The 24,681-nt window shown below is 43.2% G+C and overlaps 1 protein-coding gene across 4 annotated transcripts in view; it reads right to left on the reverse strand.

The window, feature by feature from the left end:
• tle2b (TLE family member 2, transcriptional corepressor b) overlaps window positions 1-24,681 on the reverse strand; it is a 73,724-nt gene that overhangs the window by 10,908 nt on the left and 38,135 nt on the right. For 3 of the 4 annotated variants that reach the window (XM_075485266.1, XM_075485264.1, XM_075485267.1), the window contains 9 exons: window positions 14,467-14,529; window positions 12,632-12,706; window positions 10,184-10,364; window positions 8,988-9,004; window positions 6,939-7,079; window positions 4,947-5,000; window positions 1,337-1,504; window positions 849-999; window positions 16-185 (listed from right to left, as the gene is read on the reverse strand). In XM_075485266.1, the coding sequence (XP_075341381.1) occupies window positions 16-185; window positions 849-999; window positions 1,337-1,504; window positions 4,947-5,000; window positions 6,939-7,079; window positions 8,988-9,004; window positions 10,184-10,364; window positions 12,632-12,706; window positions 14,467-14,529 (1,020 nt within the window). The remainder of the gene's footprint in view (window positions 1-15; window positions 186-848; window positions 1,000-1,336; window positions 1,505-4,946; window positions 5,001-6,938; window positions 7,080-8,987; window positions 9,005-10,183; window positions 10,365-12,631; window positions 12,707-14,466; window positions 14,530-24,681) is intronic. The other variant, XM_075485265.1, reaches the window with a different exon arrangement.

The following is a 24,681-nucleotide window of genomic DNA, read 5'->3' on the forward strand; positions in this document are numbered from 1 at the left end:
TTGGTGTTTGCTCACCATGGGGCTGCGAGAGTAGGCGCTGGCTGCTGCGCTGATTTGTGGGGAGAGAGTTAGAGCCCCTCCGAATCCCCCCGGGCTGGCCAGCTCCCCGTTCAGCCCTGCGTGGGACACCACGCCAAAATGAGCCGGGTATGAACCAGGGGGCACAGACATGGGACTGCGGAGAGCTGGGGAGGAAGGGAATACGCAAGGAGCGATTGAAGGATGGGATAAAAGAGGGAGAACAATGCACTGTACTCAAGTGCACAGTCACAGAGGGGCTGAGAATAATGAAAAACTTCTTTGCTTACACACAGAGTGATAAAGTTTGAGAGTTGTATGTACCTCACTTCTACACCGGGAAAATTCACAAAACAAAAACTAAAAATATGTAATAAAAGTCTTGATGTGTGATTTATGAGGTTGAATTTATGAGTGAAAATGCAACCAGTCTCCAACTGTGGTTGTAGATTGACAGCTTCGTAGTAACATTTAGTGTGAAGCCCACATTATGGGAGCACAGTCATGAGAGAATCCAAATGTTTTGGGGGCAAACAGACAGAAACAGTGTTATTGTTCATCTGAGGTTGTCTCGATGGGCTAACATCTAACTCTCATCCAAAATGGGAGGTGCTGAATAGCTTTTCACGCCTACGGTTCGCCCAGTACAATAAGAATTCCTACTTAGACATTGAACGCAATTGAGAATGGAAGAAGGACATTTGGCTCTCTTTGCTTTTTAGAAGTATGTGAAAAGAAAACCCTGACAAAACCTGTTGGTACAGTCCTTTTTGTTAGTTTTGAAACATCAGCAGACTTGTCAGTCAGTCTGTCAGTCAGGAGAGTCTCACCAAGAGGGTCCGCACTGGTTGCTGCTTTGCTGACCAGGCGAAGGCAGGACGTGCTGGGACCCGGAGCTCCTGGGGCCCCTGGGGTAAGGGCTTCTCGTTGGGAAGGGGATGGGGTGCCGGATTTTGACGATGGAGACTGGGACTTGTCCATCTGTGGAGATGTCAAACAATTAATATAACCAGTAAGATTTTATCTTACTGCTCACACTAGGCTCCAAAATGATACTTTTGTTTGTTTTCAGCAGTCTCAGTGGAAGGTGAAGGGTTTGTCTAGTTGGTGCAGGAACAGCTATTATGACAATGGTTGAATATAACATGAAATAGTTATGGCATCAGAAACGGTTAAGCTAAGGGTACGAGGTGAAAAGAAATCTGATTTATTGTCAAAGGAAAACATGTAAAAAAAAAAAAAAAAAAAAAAAACTTTTTTTCGACTTTTGCTAGTCAGCAGAGTGTGGGAATGCTCTAAATTACCGTATGTATCTTACCTGTGCAGGGTCCTTGGCTTTCCCTGGAGTGGGGCTGCGGGGGTTTGGCGTGGAAGGAGCCTCTCCTGTGCTTGATGAGCCCGGGAGCTCTTTCCTTAGGGTAGGTGCTCGGTCCAGCCCGTTCCCGTGCGGTGAATGTGGAGGGCTGCCGGCAGGAGAGTTGGGCTCCTGGGGGACAAATGAGATGAGAAAATTCTTCAATTTTCTACTCGGAGAGTCAAACGGCTCCTAATCCTATCCTTACAATGTCACATCACGCAATGATTTTGTTGCTCTCTCTCCGTTTACACCCTCAAAATGATGAAGTCGTGTCCCGGCATGTTTTCATGCATTTGTTTAATCGAATGATTTATTAAACAAACCACGCAAGTCTAATCACTTGCAAATATGGCGGTTGTTCATTTGCTCCTGATTCCGGCAAATTGGATCCAACATAAACTCTGGTGTCACAGTTTGAATTATGATTTGTGAGAGGACTGAGAGCCCAGGGAACATTGCATGAAACAGTAGGGACTGTCACTTTTGCTGGTGCAGCAGTGTGTGGACCGAGAGATAATGGAGCTGTTACAGATGCTTTCATCACTGCAGCCACTGTCGAGCCAGTGCTGCCTCCCCCCAGAGCAGAGTGCTCGAGTAAGCACTTCCCTCTGGGTCACAGTGATCAGCACAGACATTGTAGTGCTTATGCGCACACACACAGAGGTAAGCACGCACGCCCACAAGCACACACAGACACAGACATTTGCATGGTCTGCACATATTTACCTGTAAAGAAAAAGGCTTTCTGTATGCAATCCATGTTTAAACACACCCATTTACATATAACACCCAAACACCCTTCCTCCTCCCTTCTTTCTTTATCCACATTTGTCAATTCCTTTTTTTTTTCTTCCCCCTCAGCTTTTGTACCAGTTTCCAAATCACACAAGAGACCAGCTCCGCTTTTGTGTGCGATATCAAAATACAGAGGGCTTAGATGAAACATGTTTTGGAACACAGCGTGAAGTATTTAAAGAACTAAAACATTCCAGGGGCATAAACGGCTTTGCATATATTAAATGAGGCAGACTGCAGTTATCTAATGAGAGGAGGGAGGAGGAGGTGGAGCGGTGTGACAGCTGTGGAAAACGGAGTGAAAGAAAAGAAAGCGCTCAAAAGAGGGAAGAACCGAAGCTTCCAGAGTGTCGATGGAGGACAAAAATACATACAGAGGAGGTAGATGATAGACGATGGGTAAAGACAAGTATTTGTAAATGCATGTGCGAGCGTCAGTGTGTGGGCATGTGTGTGTGTGTGTGTGTGTGAGCATGGTTCACAAGCAGAGAGCACAAACAGTGGCAGCTGATAATGAGCTTACACAAGAGTTCTTCCTATTTACAAGGAAACTGCAGTGGAAAGCTGAGCGAGCTGCATACCTGCTGACTCGTTTCACATTTCACAGATATCGCACACACACACACACACACACACACACACACACACACACACAATAAGAAGCACCAGAGCAAGCAAAGCAAAAACTGTACAATTCAACATTCGTGTGTTGAAATGATTAGCTGGTTTGCTTATCTGCCACCATCTCCGAGCTCAGTTTGCTCAAGTCAAACAAAACGCCACCGATTCTTGAACTCCTGCTTTTTAAATGTAAATGTTGCCCTGACATGGGAATGAACATATCTGGGATGTAGCCGTCTCATCTGGCACTGCAACTATTTTTAAACACTGTAAAATAACAGTAATAATATGTCACTCTGAAACAATAATTGATCATTTCAGCCCCGTTGGGCTGCAAGACAATAATCATCTCTGCCAGCAAGCAGGAGAGCAGGCAGTCAGAGTCATCCAACTCTGTATGTACTTAAACTGTTTTTTTTTGTTTGTTTTTTTCTACATATGCAGACATACACAACAGCTTTGTAAAGCCGTAGTACTGAGAGTCAGGCACACAGGGTTATGCAGAGGATGGTTGCTGGTCTCAAGCTGTACCAGGCACATCTTTAGTTAGTCCCATGAGTAACGCTGGTCCTCACAGTGCTGGTTTCATGCTTTATTCATGTGCAGCAAAAAAAAAAGCAGAGAGCCTCTGTTGAACAAAGTACTCTTGCCAATTCTTTGAAAAATAAAAAATAAATAAAAAAATCACGGATGTTATCTGAAACTGAGATGTACAGCTTTCACCTCAAGATGTTCTGGGGCTGTGAGAAGATAAGAGTCTTGTGTGACCTACTTCAGCACTTTAAATAGTGAAAATGCAAACTGTCAGTAAACATTTCTGGTGAGGGTAGACTATTTTTGAAAAGATCTGAAGAAAGTAAGTTTTCTTCAGATCAGATTTGATGACTGTTTCACTTTAGTAGGTGCGGCTGCCACCTTATCCCCTTCATAAGAGATGTTAATAAACTTTAAGTAACGTTTAGAAAGAAAGTTGCTCAGATGTTCCTGTCAAGTCACATTTCTTATTTTTTTCTTGATTATACATTAAATGCATGATCTATTATTACACACTGATTTTATCTCTGTAAAATCAACATTATGGGGATGAATAATGTCCTCTTTCTCTTGGATTGTACACGCGGCACCTATTCACATCAATAATAAATTGATTCATATTAGTTTACGTATAAATCTCTGTACTTCATATGTGTTTGAGGAAGAATTCCTGTTTGTTGTCGTCTCTGTGTGCCGCCCAAGGAATCAATAACAGCTATCAGTCATTATTCATTGTGAAAGAAAAAAAAAAGACATAAGTTTTTATGTTGTAGAAGAGCTGAAGAAGCCTCTGACTGAGCACACTCCATCGTTTGGTGATTATGTTATATAGAGGGTGCACAGTGTTGTTCATTACGTTTAGTAACGTGTGCAGCACGCTTCTTTGCATGATCTGCAAAGAGGTAAAGAAGACAGGATCACAGTTGAAACTACACTACCTTAATATTATTCCTCAGTAATTAGAGGATAAAACACTGATGTTGCCAGCTGTGAACACAACACTGTGTGTTTGTGTGTGTGTGTGTGTGTGTGTGTGTGTGTGTGTGTGTGTGTGTTAGGGGATAATTACTTTTGCCACAAAATATTCAGTGGTTGCATGAGCTCATGCTGTATTCTTGTTTTGGGAGTGAAAACAGACCCAGTATAGGGGGGGTAAAAAACCCACCCCTATCTGAGACATTTTTGCAGCTATGACTCATCTTTGCCTCTGTGGTGTTTAAACACAACACTGAAATTGGTTTTACTCCTCCAGTAGATAAGGTTGACTTGGTTTCTCAGACATCTAAGCAGTTATAATACAACACTAGCAAAGATGAGTCTGCTTTCTGTCTATGCCAACTCCTGTTGCTCCTTCACATTCAACCAAAGCCGTCTGGCAGTCAGTGCTGAGCAGGTTGTATACAGTGCGTCTATCTGAGGTTATACGCTGAAGACAGCTATTGCAGCCAAAAGGGAAAATGATAAGAGCCAAACTTCAAACACTAAAACTGTAAAAATGAAAAGAATAAAAATTCTCCGCAGAGCTGAAGAGATGAACAGAGGGAAGTTATCATACCGATCGTAGCCCGTTTAAGAATAAGGGTGTCAAAGATCATCTAAATACTACAGTCTGGCCATTCACCTCATTAGAGACGTCCACCACCAGATTGTCCTCACTCTTGTCTCCATCACTGTCCTGAGGAGCAAAGAAGACACAAGAAATTAAACATATGATACGTCAACAATGGTTTTTTTTCACTCCATCGCCCACGCGGCCATGTAATGTAAATAGAAAAGTTTAATAACAAAGACACACACAGATCGATATATCAATATCCCTGCCTGCTCTCTGCCTCGTTTCACCGTCTGTCCTCCATGCAACATTAAACACAGAGATACTGTACACTATACATTCTCACCAAATATCTACCTCTATACAAATGCTACTTCGATCTCTCACGGTCCCGCAGACACACATTCTGCTCGTCTTTCTCCATCCATGGCACATTCCCTGCCCAGCCAACTCCCCATCTCTTTTCCTCTTGCATTTTTTTTTCTTTTTAAGGGGTGAGAACGATGGCACTTAGTCACCATGGCAACCACACTTTGATGCGATCGTGGCCTGAAATCGGTGTTGAGTGACATCACTACCCAATTATGCAAAACCAAAACAGGACAATGTCTTTAACCTATTCCTGGAACAAAAACAGCTAAGAGGGACAAACAAGATGGAGGGAGGAGAGAGAAACAAGCAAACAGAAAATAAAAGATTAAAGAAGGAGATCAAATTTAAAGAGAACAGGGATAGGACGGAGAAGGAAAAGCAGAGAAATTGAAAGAAACGAGAAGAAGAGACAGAGAGATATAGATGAGTAAAAGGTGAACTGAGAGAGACAAGAGGTGTAATGCAGCCATGCAGGCAGACATAAAGAGAAGAGAGAGTTTCAAATAGCAAGAAACTATCACTGTTTGTCCCCGCTCTGGACTAATGGAGAAGATTGTTTGGGCTGTTGTTGCTGATGCCAAACTGATTTGCTGGAGGCCTTCTTGCACAGACAGGCTCCTTGTGTCAATCAATCCTCCAGACTGCAAACACACAGCCATCTAATTCATTACAGCTATCTGCCTTGGCTGTCTCTCCTCTGGCATTACATCCCCTCCGGCTGCTTGCTCTTCCCCACCGGACCCATCCAAACCAAACACCACTCTAATTGGCGATGGGCCCGAAACTTCCTGTGTGGCCTATAGCTTCATAGGCAATATCATGCATACACAACCACACAGAGGACTTCATGCCATCTCTGAAGGCTTTTGGGGGGGGGGCTAATTAGTTAAATAATGCTTTTGTGCACACAAGCACAATGCTAATTCCATCTAAAATGAATGATTTGCTCCATGTTTATATCTCTAAAGTTTGGAGGTTCATTGCTATCCTTAATCAAGAGCGTAGCTTTTTGATTTGGGAGCATTAATCTTTGTTTTCATGCCCAGATATTCTACTGCACTCCCTCAAAGCTCTGCCCTTACACTTTAAGTCCCTACTTGTGTCAAGACATGCTCTGTTTCACCTCAAAACTGTTTTCCTGCTCTCAGATTCACTGCTGCTTATTAACAGCAAATGGACTACAGTGATATAGTGCTTTTCTAGTGTTGTTGACCACTCAAAGCGCTTTTATATTACAAGTCACATTTACACGCATGTTGATAAAGCACTTAAAATTTTTGTAATCCTTTTTTGTCCATGTTACACACACTCACACACCAATGAACGCATTAGAGGCGAGGTGGAGTTCAATATCTTGCCCACCGAAAATTCGAAATGTGGACTGAGGACGCAATGAATCGAATCACTGACCAACTGACTGGCAGATGACCACTCTAATTCCTGAGCCCCAGCTTCCCTAAATGCCCGGCGCTCCAATTTGAAAAAGGGATCGTCCACCCTATCCTGTGCTCCAATCCCCTGCTCCTTCATGTCAAAGTGGATCCTTGGGCAAGACATTAAATGTGGATGTTGATGGATGAATGTGGCCTGTGATGTTGGGCACTTTGAGAGGTCATCGAGACAAGCTAAATACTGTAAATTTACCCTTTGACCTAAATCATCCGTGACAAAGAAACATAACATACGTACATAGGAGTGTGGCGGGAGGGGCTCTTTGTCATCGCAGCGCCTCCTCTTGGCCTCAGCTCCTCCCTGCGAGGAGGAGTATCCTCCTGATGGGCCCTGGCGCTCCTCTGTGGGCTGGCTGTCTGTTGAGGACACCGACTTACTCTGAAGGAGGACATGAACACGAAAAAAGTATCAGAACTGTCACACATCATTGCAGCAAGAGCAGGTGAAGAAAGAGCGACGGCATGAACGCTCACATTGAACTTATGTGTTTATGAACCCAGCTAAATAAAAAAATACAGGATAAACACACCCAGTCCTACTTTACATGTAATGGTGTGCGCGCACACACACACACACACACACACACACACACGGAACAGCAGACGTAAGCACAGGTTAAGCCGTAGTCATAGCAGCACACAGGACAGCCTTTAAAGCTAATTAGTGCTCTGCCCTCGGCACACCAGTCCTCATGTAAAATATGACTCTCATTATTGGGCAATAAAGCTGTGCAGCCATATTTACAACGTGGCCTGTCCTGGTTCTCAGTGCAAAAGAAATCCGATCGAAGCACTGTGTTTGTGTTTGTGTTGGGGCAAGGACAAGAGGTTCGGTATGGGCCACTTGTCATTCTCTGTCCCCTTGTGGGGAGGACAAGAACATTAAGGGTTCAGTGAGTCCCACAGGAAGGAGCCCACAGAAACGAAAGAAAGGAGCACAACAGACGGGAGAAGAAACCGCACAATGGACCTCAGTTAACAATTTTCCCTCGTCCTTTTCTCCCTTCTACAGACTTGTTTTGGTCGTGCGCCCTCGTCTCCCCCCGTTAATTCAGAACTTTAACATGTTTTATCCAAGCGTGGCTCTCTGGTAAATGCTCGTCGATGTGCCTGCCTCCTTTCTCTCTCTCTTTCCTTCTTTCAGAAAGGCTGTTATGCTTGAATAAGTTCTCCACAAATCTGAACTCATGAGAGAAATACAGTTTTCTCGGTGCATAACAATCAGCTTTGTGTTTCACAGTTAAATTATGCTAAGGGTTTCATTGTGGATAGAGAGCAGGGGGAGGAAAAGTAAAGTCAGCAGTGCTCTTAACTCATTTTCATTTCCCAATAAAAGCCTGAACGAAGACTTGCCGACTATTGTAAAATTCGTTTCTTTTTCTTCTCTAAACTCTTTTGTTTGTTGTTTTTTTTTTTTCAACCAAAAATATCAAAACGACAACTAAAGTAAACACTATGTTGTTATCTCTGCTCCCTGCCTGTTTACTGTACCTACCAGTGCACAGAATGAGCGATCATTAGGAAACTGTTGTGGATACTGAACACATGCAGACTGCGAAAGCACACTTCAGATGTCAGAGTACGTCTTCTCTTTGACAGACATAACATTACATACAACAGTCTACGAGACTCAGTCATTTATTCGGAGTGATTTATTCTGGTTTCCCGGTACACTGATTTCACTTCACCACAGCGATGGCGGCTGTGCAGCAGTATATTTATTAGTAACGGATGCTACTGTTGACTGGGCTGTGGTGGGAAACATCAAATCAAACTGGATGTCAGTGGTCCGTTAGGAAATATCAGGCAGTTCTTTCAACAAATATATTGCGGATATTCTGAATCATTTCATGTGAGGAGTTTCCATCTCTTGTCGAGTGAAAGTTTCTACAAATGCTGAACTGCTTTGGACAGATTTTGCAGTCAACTTGGTTATAATCCTTTCAGTTGTTCTGTTAATCTTCTAGATTACCAAAAGATTTGTAGTGCTGACAAACAAACAGTTGCTTGTTCATCTATTCCCCCAGTGAAATGAGGAGAGCTCCGACAGAAGTGTGATATAGAAAACCTTGAGAAGCCCAAGGTTGATGGTGATGTGCAGCCATTGTGCTGATGTCGATCTGTGATGCTCCTGGCAGAGTTCCAGCCATACACTGCCCCCTTTTTTTTCCCCCACAGAGGCCACTTCACCGTGTGTCTCACTTTCCTTCAGTTTATCACTGTCGCACAATGAAATGTGGGTGTACAAAACGCTTACATCAATGTGCACACACGCACAGCTACTCACCCTGCTGGGTGCTCCCTCTGGGTTGGATTGGGGCGGAAGAAGGGAGGGCGAGAGAAGAGAGTAGAGAAAAGAGGGAAAGTTTGACGTCAGTCCAGATAGTAATAATAACAACAAAAGCCCAGTGTCAGCCAAGGTTAGGCTGAACTGCGACTGCTCCCCTCTAATAAAGATACAGACCTGCTATTGTGCCAGATTCCAGTCTCCTCTCCCTTCTGTCTTGCCCTCTCTCTGTTCTCCAACCACACAAAGCTCGCTGTCTTCTCCTACTGCCTCATTTACTATCTTTTCCTTCTTGTATGTAAGAACAGAAACACATGCAGCTGTTCCACAGATTCTTAACATGACAATATGAACACACTGGTCTCTCTATATTTCACTCTTTCTACCCTCACTGATTTCTCCTTTTTTCCTGTTACTAGCTCTCAGTGAATTTATGAGAAAGTTTCTGTTGGCTCAGAGCCTGAAACAAAGATAAGATATTCTATCAGGGGTGAATGGAAGTTCATGGGGAGAAAGCATTTCTTCTGCATTTACACAAGCACCATGAAAACATCTGTCCACATTATGACACAAATATAAAGAACAAAGTTCAAATTCAGTCCAGAAGGTGAGTGTCTGAACCAAAAAGCTGCCTGCTCCAAATGACGTGTAGCATTGCTTTGCATTTGATCTAAACTGATAAAAGAATCATCCGCGTTTATGCTGTAGCTGCCACAGTTTGTCTCCACATTCTACGTATGAAATAAATGCAATTTAAATAAATACAAAAAGCAGAAATGCACGTGTGTAAAATCTAAATGAATAAAAAGCGCAGAAACCTGAAAAATATTTATGTATGCTCACTTCAAATTCAGCGCCAGCAGCACATTGCAAAAGTCACAGCAGGGGCATGTTTACCACAGTGTTGCATCATTTCCTTTTTGACAACACTGTGAGCATTTGGGAACCGAGGAAATCAATGGGTTTAGTTTTGAGAGCAATCCTTTTGCCTGTCTTGCCTGATATAGGATTTCAGCTACTCAATAGCAAGGGGTCTGCTGTGTGGTATTACTGCCAAATGTTTTCAGTGGCTGCAGACCGAAGGTTTTTCTCGTTTTATTGTCTTCTGTCCTTTAGAGAAGAGAAGAGACTTCCTTTCACTGCTTGCCTAGAATTGAGATTTAATCCTGTAGAATTAAAAGTTTATCGCTCTTTACCTCTGAGATGTTCAGGGTCAAGGTGGTTGCGCTCATCTTTAGAGGCAAGGTGGGCTGAGACCCCCAAGGCGCCAGTCAGCGCCAGAAGCCCCGAGCCCCCTGCACCCAGGGAAAGGCCGGATGGATGTGGCGTCAAGGGGATGCCGGGAGCGTGGTGAGACAGGTGCTGGAGCTGCTGCTGCTGTGGCCACAGGGAAAGAAGGGAATGGGGATCGGAGGTTGCATAAAAAGGGAGTAGGTGGTTAAGAAGAGACAGGATAAAGAAAAATAAGCCATAGAAAGTGACAAACAGCAAATGAGAGGAGAGAAGTTGGGGGGGTGGTGCATTGTGCTTGGATAAAGGAGTGTGAGAGAAACTTGAGAGATGGAGAAAGTGAATTAAATGAAATCCACATGTGAGAGGATATTAAGATGCTAGTAGATAGGATGTGAATGAGATTAAAGGATTAAAAGGTGAGCGAGACAGCAAGGACAAGGAAAGCAGGGGAAAAGAAAATTGAACAATCAGGATTCACAGGAAAAAGAGAGGCAAAAGAGATGGAGCCCAAGAAGTGTATGAAAGAACAAGAGTTGGAGAAAGCAGCAAGGTACTGAGGCAGTGGGATTTATTATAAAAGAGAGGCAGAAGAGGGGGGGGGGGGGCAGAAAATGGTCATGGGAAAACACAGAGAGCATAAGAGAGGGAAAAAAGTGTTTGAGTCGGCGAGCAAATGAGGAGAGAAACAGGGACAGGCAAATCAGAAATCATGGAGGCAGTGAAAAGCGAAGTAGAATTAGATGAACAGGGAGGACAAAAGAGAGTGCAAACGAGTGCAGCAGAAAAGGAAGGAAAGTGTGCGGCACAAAGAGTAAAAGATATGACCAAAAAAGAAAAAAACAACGGGACAGGAGAAATGAGGACACGGTAAAAGCAAAATGAAGAGAATGATCAAAGATTATGTGGAGGGCCGGATGGGAACATCCGGCAGGAGAATGCAAACATATGGAAAAGAGAGTGGAGAGCAAAGGAGCAGCTACAGATAAAGAAAGGCTGTTATCCTGAGGGGAGCATTACGATGTGTTTCATGTGTTGTTTTGTCAAGGTAGCACATTAGACACATATACACAAGTAAGAGTACACACCTTGGAGGCAACAGTGTTTGTAGGGCTGGGAGGAACAAAGGGCTTTAAGTAGACAGTAATGTGATCAGAGCTCTGACAAGCTGCGGAAAGCCCCGTCTACCACAGCACTGAGGAGCATCGCTGCGTTTGAGTGAGCACATAGGTGCGCCATACCTGCCTGTTATCCGTCTATATGAGCGACAGTATGCGTCAGGGAAGGTGTATTATTTCAAAAGTTGTTTCATTACATTACGTTGTGTTTGTGCGCGTGGTATGGTTTGTATGAAGTTGGGATGTGTTGACCACAAAGGGCAGATAAACAAACAAAGGAAAAAAACCACACATTACCACAGAATTCTCTAAAATGAGCAGTAATCAATGCAGCAGCATATCGTCGTCGCGCAGTAAATTCACCAAGCGGTCAAAAAGTTTTTTAACTGACCGGTCAGAAACAACTCTTTTCGTCAGCAGTCAGCAGTCTTTGCAAAAAGCAAAAACATCCCTAACTGAGGAGTGAACGGGGGCAGGAGGTTCAAGGCTCCAAAAAAAAAAAAAAAAACAATCCTTAAACCTCACTCGGAGATAATGGGCACCCTTTCCTTCGCCTGTTTTTTCATGCTTTCTTCTTCAGGCTGTGTTCTTGCTCCCACACGAGAAGGTGTCCGATGCCTCGTTTGACACCACTTCTAAACAAAGTTAGGTTACTTTACGTAAGAGGAACTGATATTTATTGACAAAATATGTTTAGGCTAGATAAAAAAAATTACAAAAAAATTACAAAAAAAAGCAATACTGCCACAAGACATAGATGCTGATCAAAAATGGTTTTAGAAATTAAAAATAGCCTGCTGCACATTAAAAAAATATGCAATTTCTTCAACTTAAAACTTAGTTAAAACCAATAAACCAATACAATACCTTCTTCTAATTTGCCAATCTGTAATCTACGATGCAATATCATCGGTGGAAAGAAAACTAGACTTGTGCAGCAAATAAGAACCAACGACCAAACTCACCATGGTGACCCTGGCAGGTTAAAAGCGAACAACCTTTTGTGACACTGCAAACTCTGATTTAAGACTCAACAAGGGATGTAACTTGAGGCTTATCAATCTCACCTCAAACTGTCCCCATAGAGCCAGTACAAGTCAGACTGTAAACACCCTGATAGATGCTTAAGAAAGAATTTATTAGTCATTTAATTCAAACATCTTTGGTAGACGAGTGTGTCTTTGTGTGTGTGTGAGTGTCTGTGTGTGTGTGTGTGTGTGTGTGTGTGTGTGTGTGTGTGTGTGTGTGTGTGTGTGTGTGTAGGCGTGTTTATGCTGATGAACGGAGATGACTCACCCCGATGATAGCATTGAGCTCAGCCATGGTGACCTGCTTGGCTCTCTCCACCGCTTGGACCACCTGTTGCTGATGCTACATAAACACAAATGTACACAAGTGGCACAACATAAGCACAACATATACAGACATACACGCTTTCAAAGCCCCTGAGAAATAATAGAATAGAATAGAAAAATACTTTATTCATCCCCCAATGGGGGAAATTCAAATTAGTCAAGTAGCTCAAAAAAAATTATAAATATTTACAATGATTGTATATTAACAACAACAATAATAATACCAATTCTAGTAAAAAATACTACTACTAACTAATAATAATAATACATGACTAAATAAACAAATAAAAAAAAAAAATAATAATATATTTTTTTTTTAAATAATTAAATTAAATAAAAATTTAAAAAATTTAAATTAAAATTAAATAAATAAATAAATTTGAGAAGAACTCAGCAGTCACAGTCTAATGGGTTAGACTCTAGAATTACTCATGCTGTAAACACAATACTTATAACATGAGAAAGTCTTTTTTTTTTTTTAACCTCTCTTAACAAGTTTGAATGCCTGGATTAAGCAACCACACTTTCACACAACCTGACACTCACGCAGAACTACGCACGCGCAGTGCCACACTAACGCGGAACCCCAGCTCTGTTTAAATAAAGCCCAAGCTAATCAGTCACTCAAACGCACACGAGTGCGGCAGCACGACGCACGGAAACACACAGTAACGATATTGATCAAACCGACAGAGCCGTGACCTTGCCGTCTCCAGGTAGCACAGCCATCTGCATTCACACTCTGAGACAAACAGAGGTGTCTGCAGCGTCGCGTCTCCACACGCACACAGTCAGTGAACGAAGACCCATGTAGAGTAAAAAAAAAATTAATAAATCCCACACACAGTGGAATGAAGCCAAAATAAGGGTCTACTTTTGTTCCATCGGTTTCGCTCGGAGACGGAGCAATAATTCAACAAGAGATTAATCCTCAACAATTCTGCTCCTTTTATTTATCACAATCTTAACCAACAGACAGAAACTGAAATACAGCTTCAAAGGGCGCTTATTGGAAGCAAAACACAAATACAGAAGTGGTGATAATGATAGATAAGAGGGCCCAGAGCACTTTTAAGGAATTATTACACTCACTACAACCATAATGGGATCTAAATGTTCGGAAAACAACATAGTTCATTACTCTCAGAGTCGGAGTGCCTTTGTCATAAAATCCAATATAACTCGCTCAAAAGAAATCATTTAATCTATAGGACGACATTTGAAGCGTGCGGCGCTAACGACATATTTACACTGTGAGTCAGAACAGAAGCCGCGACACGTCGGCCCGCTCAGCTCATAAAAGTTTCAGCAATTATTTCTAATAATAAAAGAGTCGAGATCCATTTATTTGGTCTTTCAGAATTTAACGTGGTTTCCCTCGTGCACAGTATCTAACAGCACTGATGATGATGATGCTGTGATCAAAACATCTTCTGACTCAGATCTGACTCAGATTTGCTTTCCCGTTTGGCCACAGAGAGGAGGGCCGCGCGGCGAACAGAACTCATTTTCTGCCCATATAGCCGACAAGAGAAAGTTAACAAGCTGTGCTTTCATCGAAATGCCCGCGACTGCAATCTTTCAATTTGGATATCAGTCGTATCAATTAACACATTTAGGTCACAGATTAGAGCCGGTGTTTAGCATCTACACCTTTTAACTTGCTCCGCTATAACTGGTATACCCACATTTTGTTGTTGATAGTCCCGAGGTGTTAATAGTTGTGTGTGCATATTTTGTGTGCCCGACAGTGTGTCTGGCAGCAGTGACACTTACCTCCTGAGAGAGGAAAGGGATGATCTGAGCACAGATGGCACTGAGACGCTTGACAATCTCCGCCTGTGATGGAAAGGGAGACAGAAGGAGAGAGAAGTGGATTTATAATCATGTTGCATATTGTAAGGTGATAACTACACAGTGAACACGGAGCATGTGATACACCTTTACAGAACATTAGGCTTATGTTGCACTCAAACACTGTCTTAATGAATGAGGTCTGTCAGCGATGGCTCTATGAGGCTGAGACAAGGAAGATACTCGGGGACGTAGGAGTGAAGTGCACAGGTGGAGGGATGGAGTCAGTGTTTGAGCGCCAGTCTTCGTGGGATTTCACTCGGCCTCACACGGTCTTATCCACTTCAGCGTTTCTCTGTCTCTCACCTTCACCCTCAAACCTAAAAACATGCCAGCGAACAAGCAGGCACTCATACAGAGCAGCTCAGCTTATTCAATGTCCTTCTATTTGTCCATTACATGAAACTCAAAAGAATCCCCTTTTCTCGGTTTGAAAATTGTGAGGACCGTCTTAGATTCTTCACCTCCATCTGTTCATTCAAGCACACAGTAAAACAAGCCATCCTATCAATACTGTGCCTGCACACATTATACCAGCAACACACAAACACATTAAAACTAGCACACACACCCACACACACACTGAACCTCTGCAGTGTGTCTAATTCTATCTGTCTGAGTGCCCTCAGCCTCATTTTGTTCTCTTCTTCACTCAGCCGTTCTCTCTTTTTCTACAACAGCTCTCACACTGAGCCATTATTACCCTATTCATCCTCTTCCTCCCATCCCTCTCCCCCATCTCTCTCATCTCCCTCCCCTTGCTTGCTTGCTTTGTCTGGTTTTCTGCCATCTTTCTACTTGTCTATATCATTTTCTTTCCCTCTATTATAATTTATCCCTCAGCTGCCCTTTTTCTTCCTGTGCATCATCAGTTGCTCTCAGTAGTCTCCCCCCCCTCCCCTCCTTTTTTTTTTTTACTTCACTGTCACACTTTACCAGCGACATGGCAGGATTTTCTCTGTTCTTCCTCCCTCTACCCATCTTGCTTTCTCTCTGTATCACTCCATCCTCACTGGCACATGTTCCTGCCACTTGAGGATGTTGGAGAGGAAGAGAGAAAGCCAGCAAAGGAAGCAATAGAGGGCAGTGCAGTGATTGACAGGGCTGTAAACACCATCACACAAAGGCTCTGAAACCCACGCACACACACACAAGCGCAGGCCAACCTGTCAGCTCTGTTATGTGCACAGAAAAAGGCCTAGAATATCATACATGTGTCAATGTATTCACGAATGGGTAGGTGACTGTGCCTAAGCTCCTCTGTGTGTTGTGTATATTTCCTATGCAAACACAATGGGTGTCTGTGCGTGTGTTCTGACCGCAGGATGCATGCGAGATGCAAGTGGTATCTGCTTGGCTATACCGTACTCTGCTGTGCTTCAGTCGCGTCGGCTGTTTCTGATTGCAGCTGGAACCAAAACAAGGTAATCAGCTCTCCCGTGGCCTGGGTATAAATACAGTGCAGAGCGTCACTGTTGACACCAACAATGATGCACTGGGTGGTCAGGTTACAGCTCCTTTAACAAATACATCTGTTTTGTTGTTTGGATTGAACTGGACAAGTCTGAAAATTGCATTAAGGTTTTCGTAACTGTCAAAAAAAAAAAAAAAAAAAAAAAACCTCACCGTCCAGAGGAAATGGAAACAAAATGCTCAAGCCTGCATAAACCATCATACTCACAGACAAACAGCTGCTTGTGAACTGGTTCACTACCACTTACTGTTGATTTGACATGCAGTACTGTGCAAAAGCCTCGTTTCTTTATATTTGACCAGGAAAACAGGAAATAAATCCAGCAGTTAAATACTAAATGAAAATACTGTATCTAAGGTAAAAACAGAGTTTGTACAATTCTGCTGAAGGTGAAAGTCAATATGTGGTATAACCACCTTTATTCTTCAACACAGCCTGAACCATCTTAGACGAGCTTTCTTGTAATTTCCTTCGGTATTGGTGTGAGTGTGGATGGTTGTTTGTCTCATTTGTCTATTTGTTGGCGATGTGGTGGGCTGTCGACCTGTTCGGGGTGTACCCCCACCTTTCAACTGATGGCAGCTGGGATAAGCAGGTATAAAAATGGAAGGATGGATGGATAGTCTTCAGTAATAGCTCTCCAGGCTTCCTGAAGGACATATCAAAGCTCTTCTTTGGATGTTGGCTTCCTTTTCTTCCGTTCTCTGTCAAGAGGATCCCACACTGCTACAATAATGTGGATTTTAGGGATCTGTGGAGGATTCATTACTCGATGAGACCTGTCTCCATTGATTTTCTGTCCAGTTCTTGTGTCATTTGGCATACCTCAGCCCTTACTCCCCCACTTCCCTTCCTTAGGAATGGCTTCTTGACAGCCATCCTTCCATGGAGACCATTTCTGATGAGGCTTCAGTGAACAGCAGATAGATCAACTGAAGGGCCAGATGCATCTCTCAGGACCCGTGTCAGTTCTTTGCTTTTTTTTCTCCCATTTCTTAAGGACAACACTTGCAGTAGTATTTTTTTTTCTAGGCCCATCACTTTTTTCCTAAAAATACTATTTTATGATGTTTAGATAGCAATCTTTGGCAATTTTTATAGAGGCAGCAAAAGAAATGGGGAAACAAAATTGTGTCTTAGCAACAGGCTACTTGTAACAACTTGCCTAAAAGTACCTTTTAAAACGGGTTCTTTGGTAAGATGCCTTGAATTGGGCTCCTCTTTATGCTTAGGTAAGTAAAAGGTTAGTGTTAAGTGGCTAATCAAACACTCATTCCTTTAAAAATGAGCAGGTACAAGGGCAAGACTGGGAAAAAAAATGAGCAAGCAGCCAATGTCCAAAGAAAAACTAAAATAAGAAAACCTGGAGAACTTCTGCTCAAGAACACTTTAAAAGATAACAAGAAGGTCTATGTCCTTGGAAGCTAAATATAAAGACATGAGGGGTGGTTCAAGGCTTTTGCACAGCACTTTACTTTGAGTCACTCAAATGCTTCATCCAGTCTGAATGAGCAAAACTCCTCCAGTTACATCTGTGTAATCATACCAGATCGCTTCCTACCAAAAGACAGGTTGTGTGTGCCCCCCACAGGTCGATTCTGATGACCTGGCTCAGCTATGGCAGGAAAAAAAAAAGAAGCTTATTTTGTAAACAGAGGAAAGCATGGCAGATAAAGAGGATGGGTGAGCAGACTGACACCCTGAGCGAAGCTTCAAAGATACAAATCACATCAGTCGGAACAAACTCAAAGTGAGAACGGCATGCAGTGATTTGTGATTATGAATTGCAATTCCACCCAAAAAGATCATCACTACATCTCCGACCCCAGCAGCATGAACCCTGAATTAAAGTTCAATCACATAAACTGCAATCAATCCGCACTGTAGACTGAGCATAATTTATAACTGCAGCGCAAGCAAATTGTTGAAGGGGATTGACCTTTAGTGCATGTTATTCTCTGTCTCTGTCCACTGCTCCTGTTTAATAAAGGCATAAAATGTCCAATATATGTTTTGTGCTGTGCTGAGGCAGTCCAAGCTGAACCAGGTGTCAGTAACAACAAGGCTTCATTCCAGAGCCGGCCAAAGCTCAGCCACCAGGGAGTACTGGCAAAGACTGGCAGGATGGAGGGAGGAGAGGATGGGTAGATACAAAGCAAGAGGGAGAACTCGTCAATAAACACCTGAGGGCAGACCACGCTGCCAGCTGGCATGGAAACAGTGACAAAGAGAGAGACAGAGAGGATCAACATGAAACACGTCCAGCACGGGTGAGAGAGGAAGTATAGATTTTCCGAGACGAGCAAAAAATTTCCCCCAATTCTGAGATGCTATACTAACAATACTTAATGAGACAAAAACAATGAAGACAAGAAAGAGGAGGACGACTGCAAGACAAGGACGGTCTGTACCAGAGGCTGTGGTGATATTAGCCCGTCAGAGGCTGAATGACACACATTCACATACACGCTCCGTGGAAGAGGGCGTCCGCCATCACATTAGATCTCTGACAGGATGATGGTCACAAACAGCAAAACATTTATAGGATCGCCCAGTCCGGTTGCTGCATAATGATGCAACCAGAGTTGTGTAAAAGATGATGCACAGTAATATACTGTTCAATGTTTCAAGATCTAGCGTATTTCAAATAAATGACATTTTCTGTATAGTTCAGGACCTCAGCTGTGTGAAGTCTGCATGTTCCCCCTGTCCGTGAGTGGATTTTCATGCATGTTAGATGAACTGGTGGTTTCAAAAAGTCTACCCTGAACAGAACCCCTCCAGCAAACTTTGAACAGGTGTTATACAGGTATAGAGAAGAGGATGGATGTCACTTGGTCCAGTCAACCCCATGACAGTGAGTAATAATACTATGAAGCCTAAGGTTAAAATAAAAATCAATTGCAGCTTTAAACACAGAATGATTTACAGATGGATTCATTAATTATCCCATGGAGTGAATGAAACTATAATGAGTAGTTAAGCAAAAGTTGAAAACTGAATAAAAAAAAATCTGAACTTTGGGAACATGAGCAGCGAAAGCGCCCTGTGTTTTTGGTCCCGTAAGATTTCTTTTGACTTGAGTTGGAACTGTACATGATGGTGTTAATAAAAGTTATGGTGGGGCCTGAGCCGAAGTGTACTGCACTTATGCTGAAAGAAATGATGGAGGACAATAAGATGTATGGACTCTGTCATGAAAATGAACATGAACAGCCCATTCTGTTTCTGTACTCCGAGTTAAATGTGACCGTGCACATGGGAAGAAGGACTGTTTTTGGCTTTCATCCACAGAAAACACCGTTGCAGTTATTCTAAACAGAATCACCTAATGCCCTCAAATTGATCAGATGTTTTAGCTAATCCGTGTTCTTAACACAATGCCAGTAATGTTGGAGACCCAACTCTTAAATCAAGTTATAAGCAAGCATTTAGGGAGACGGTTCGTGGCTGAATAGCAACAGCTCAAGCAAGCGATCACATTAACGTAAATTCTTAAACTCTGACCTTGAATGTGTCGCGCATCGGCTCGCATGACAACCGAGAAATAGTGTCAAAAACCCAAAAAGGCTCATCTTGAGAAAAAGACAATCTGAAAAAGCTCTTGTATGCCCCCACCTCATCTCTACTCTACCTGCTGCCAGTTAGCTTCAAACAGATTAGGTCCATTCAAGGGCAAACTTATTACACACAATTCTAAAAAAATATATATCTTTATTAACCATTTTAGTGCCACTACAAATCGACTGCAGTTTGTGTGTCAGTGGGTGAATGATGAAGTAGGCCATACGCACACATTTATGTTTGGGGAGGGTTGTTTCCGTGTGAACGTGTGTGTGTGGTCCAAAATGCATGTAAATTCAGTGTTACAGTAAAATACAGGGGATGCATTTCAAATGGGGTAAAAAGACAAAGTTAAAGGATTTAATCCAGAGAGCCGCAACAGATTGGGATTTCATGCAACGTATCTATTGTGCCGTTTCATTAGTAGACCTGCAATTAGTGGGCATCAAGAAAGAACAGAAAAATATTACTCAAATAGGCAGAACGAGGGTCAGTGACGCTCCAACAATAAATCCCTCTTTGACTCAATTTTTTGCACCTCGCATTCAGAAAAAGGAGGAGGCAGCACTCCAATAGTTTCTACACCAATAGTTGTGCATCTCAAACAGGTGGAATTCTTCAGTGTTGTAGCCGACTTTTCCATTCGCCTGCTGCTCGTCTCTCCGCCCACATGTTTAACCCCGCAGCTCAAATGCAGCACGTTCCTGCCTGTTCTGTAAATGCCGTCAAAAAGCTGTCTGCAAAATGTGGAAAATGATTATCCAAAGTAGGGACGGTCGAGACAGGTGGGGTAAATTATTCGGCAGTGTATAAAACCACAAAAACAAGCCATCGCAGACTCTGCATTCGAAATTTATTCAGACTAATGATCCAGTGAAAATAATGAGCCTGATTGATCGCACAAAGGCAAGGCTTGTTTCATTGGGAAGGGGTGTTATTGTAGTAGAAGCTGCCCCCCACCACCCCCCCACCATCTGTTTTCTAAGAACGACAGGACACGCTGCATTGTGTGACTGTACCTGCACCTGCCGGCTCGTAAGAGGTTCAATAAAATCTATGAAGACTATACAGCTTTCTAATGAAGACACGAAATGCAACTCAAGTGTGTGCTTTTCACTCTTGACATTAGAGCGAACTTCGCCTTTAGTGCAGCATTGTGTTCGGTTCCCGAGCATGACGGCGGGCAACAGTGACCGTGGTCGCCCTGCCAATAGAGCTCGGTGAATCTGAATGTGATGAGCGTGGGTTGAGATTGGCACAGGAGGAGGAAGATGGTGCCCAGTGTGCTCTGGCAGTGCCAGCTGTGCCAGCCTCTGAGTCCCACTGTAGCTGAGTGAGCCAGCCTCGTGCGGATACGTGTGAACGAGCGTGTGCGTCACTGCTACCCCTATATTGGCACTAATTGCCTTTTAAAAAAAAAAAGGTCTGCCACCTCACATATTCTGCCCGTCTCCTCAGCACCCCTCGCCGCCTTGTCGCCGCTGAGGATCCTTGGATGTCGGTTGGTAGTAAAAACGAGCAATGGTTGAGGAAAGCATTTTAACGTGATGTCCACGGCTAAAAAAAATGGTCTACTTTACCATGAGAGAGAATATAAAAACATGGTTTTGTAAGGAGAGACTTGCCCTTGTGCCTTTTATAACTTGTGGCTCACTGATTATCGAAAGTTAAAGGCGATATCATTCTTTTTGTTTCTCTCTTTTCTTTCCTTTTGCTACGAAGCTTCTTTTTTTGGTTTCTTCTTTTTTTTTTTTTTTTCGCTGAGTCCTAAAAAAGAAATTTTGCCTCACTTGTAGGCCGGGTATCATCTCCTTTCACAAGTCTGCATCGCATCTGACTTATGCCTGCATTTTTTCTTTTGGAAGGGGGCTTAAAGACAACAAAAGGGGACGAGAAGTTCTGTAGTGTGATAAAAATCATCTTCTATTTGAAATTCAAACCATGCACACCTGTTCCAGTAGCCTCTTAATGAAATTATGAGTCTACAAATAAGTGCTGTATGGGCTTTTCCAGAGTGTATTCCACTGCTGGTGTGAGCTCAAGTTGTCGAAAGAAACAGCTTCCACATAAATGCCCAAAGATATAAAAATGTCTCAGTCAACTTTTGCTCCATTTCGTGCGTTTATATGCTCTAGTAACTCAAAACCTGCCACATGCGTTATACAGTAAGAGGCATAAGCTATGTCTGAAAACTCTCCCCACTTCAAACGCAATAAACATGCAATTAGAGCATAAAATGCTTTGTTGATCGTGCCGACTGGGTTATTTTTCTTGTTTTACAATCAAGTTCCAACTTCTCAATTGTGAGTATTTGGTGCTTTTCATGCTCTAATAATTTGAATTATCATAATTTTTGCATAATCCTGAACAGCTGGTTACTGTTAACATCGGTCAAAAGGTGATTCCATTGACTATATAAAAAAGAAAGATGTCGCTTCTGAAAATACTGATACTGCTTCTGAAAAGTAAAGCTAATGCTCAAGTACCTTAAAGCTGTATTCTTCCTAATGGCCAGCAGGAGGCGATTTTCCTGGTTGCAATAATGAATAAACAGATAGATGTAAAAATCAAATATGAGTACAGGAAATATTTCCTTTTACCTAGACAATAACGTAGGCAGCCTCAAGGGTTTTTTTTACAACACTGCTGCGGGGTGACTTTGGACAATGCCACATTCATCTGTCAATGCTTCACAGCCTCTGTACTTTGGGCTGTCTAATTGGACTGCGCTCCCCTCTGTGAACACTCTCAAGTAAATATTTGTAGCCAGTGACGTACTAATCAACCACTGATTGGGGTTGCAGACACAGAGCTGTTCAATGGGAATAACCATCCCAGCTTCCTCTCTTTCAGGATCCCCCTCTCCTCCTCCCCCGTTTCCTCTTATTCTCTGTGCCATCAGCCCTCCTGTTTTTCTGTTTGGTTGGCTCATTTTCCTCTTCCACAGTATCTCTGTCTTTTTTTTTTCTCTGTGTCCTCTCGCTCTGTTTTCCCTCAGTGCACTTGGCCTTACTCTCCTGCTCTCTCTACCCTCTTCCTCATTCTCTCACTTCTTTCTCCTTCTTGCTGCCTCTCTCCGCCTTGCTTCTCCCTTCTTTCTTTCTTGCTCACTCTGTTTTTTTCTCCTCTCTCAGCTCCCTCTCTCTCCTCTAGGCAGCGTGCCAGCTCCTCTTCCCTGGCGCCGAGCCAACTTCTTTCCTCCACGTCGCCTCCTCCCCCTCCCACCCTCCCTTCCTCTGTCCCCCTAGCCTCTGATTGATGGCCCCTCCATTCTGGAAGGAGAGGAAGGGAAACAGAGAAAGAGAAAAAGAGGGAGGAAAGAAGAGCAGCAAAGTGCACACACATTTACAAACACACTCAGAGGCACACACGTGCACGCACGCCCCGGAATTGTGCACGTGTGAAACTGCACTCACAAGTGCGCACACAAAAGCCACTACAAACAGTCGCACACACGCTCTCTAAGCAGAGGGGCACACCGACAACCAACCCAAACAGAGCAGACGAGGACACACGCACAGATCAAGCAGCCTCCCTGCATGAAACCAACAAGCACACGCACACTTCCTCCAACACAAACACAGAGAGACGGCGATTCAACCTTCAGTGCAGAACCAATACAAGTCAGGCAGCGGACCAGGCAGCAGAAACATTGAGAATGAAAAATACAGACAGACAGCTCACTTCAACGCTCTCACACACACTCGTACATGGAGATCCAACACAGTTCAAATCATGCACTTACAAACACACGTACACGGATTCAAGGACACAGATGCATGGTCCACATACACACACACACACACACACACACACACACACGCGTGCAGGGAGGTTACTGTACAATATCAAATCTGTGCCTCACAGTTGGAGTTGTAGCTGTGTTGTTTCTTTAGACCTCCATCTCTCCCTCTCTCTGACTATATTATACACAAAGCCATTAGTCATATTCACACTGTGCCAGCTCACCAGCTTGCATTGACAGACTGCATACTGCCTCAAACTCGTGTCATCCGCAAGGCAAGCAGACACAAAGTAGCCAGAGCAGCAAAGCTGGCTGCACAGTACGCTTGCACGAAAACGCGTTCAAAGATCACACACTTGGACACACACTTTAAAATCAATCAGTGTTGTCATTATATGCGTTGTCATTTGTGCCCGAGGCCGGCTGACGCATGCACTACCATGCAGGTCAGCACTGTAACTAATATCTGGTTTATGGCCAGAGGCATGGGTCGAATTGGGAAGTGACACACAGAGTGCTGGAATGTCACTCAGTATGCGCCACACAAAGTTTTTATCAAAAGGTGCTACTTCCTGGTGACGGCAGCCATGCGTTGATATCCGACAAAAAAAAAAAAAGAAAAAAGAAAAGAAAAGGACACTGACAGCTACTCCAAGTCATGTTCAATACAAAGAAAAATCTAAAATCTAATCTCAGTTCATTGCTTGCTGCAGCAATATTCGACTGTGGGCACAATAGGTGGCCCTGTATGCTTTCTATAGGTTTTTACACGAACACCAAAGCTTTTCAACACATAACCGCAAACCAGTGAGACTGTTGATGACGTTTTTTTATGACCAGCGTGAAACCAGAAAAATGAAAACACCAAGGGTCCCGAAGACAAAATATACACGCCCAGTTGGAGAAATAGCTTTTGGTAAGCGTCTACACCAAAACAACACATTTCCAAAATACATTAGGCTTGTTCAGATGTTCATTTGCAACCATGTGACGTTGGGTTTTTATGCAGAGGGAGAAGGACAGGTTTTCCTCTGATGACTCTCTCATGAAGGTCATGACTGAGCAGGTTGTTCCTAATGCAGAATAGGACAGCGCATACACCACTCTGCCGAATATTTCTGAGTAAATAAAGTATCTGATGTACCTCTGATGGACGTTACCACAAGCAGCTCTTTGGACCTAAATTTTGTTCTCCACTGCTCCCGTTAACTGCAACTTCAGGAGTAATATTCCAGGTGAGGAAAACGGCTACAGCCGAAAACACTGTGAAAACACGTGCACAAAGCAGGGGAAGGCTACAAAATAGCAGTGTTACTATGCTGTGAATCTTATGGCTGCTGATAACTGAGGTAAG

The sequence above is a fragment of the Odontesthes bonariensis genome, chromosome 15, assembly GCF_027942865.1.
Source record: "Odontesthes bonariensis isolate fOdoBon6 chromosome 15, fOdoBon6.hap1, whole genome shotgun sequence".
In the NCBI taxonomy this organism is placed as follows: Eukaryota; Metazoa; Chordata; class Actinopteri; order Atheriniformes; family Atherinopsidae; genus Odontesthes; species Odontesthes bonariensis.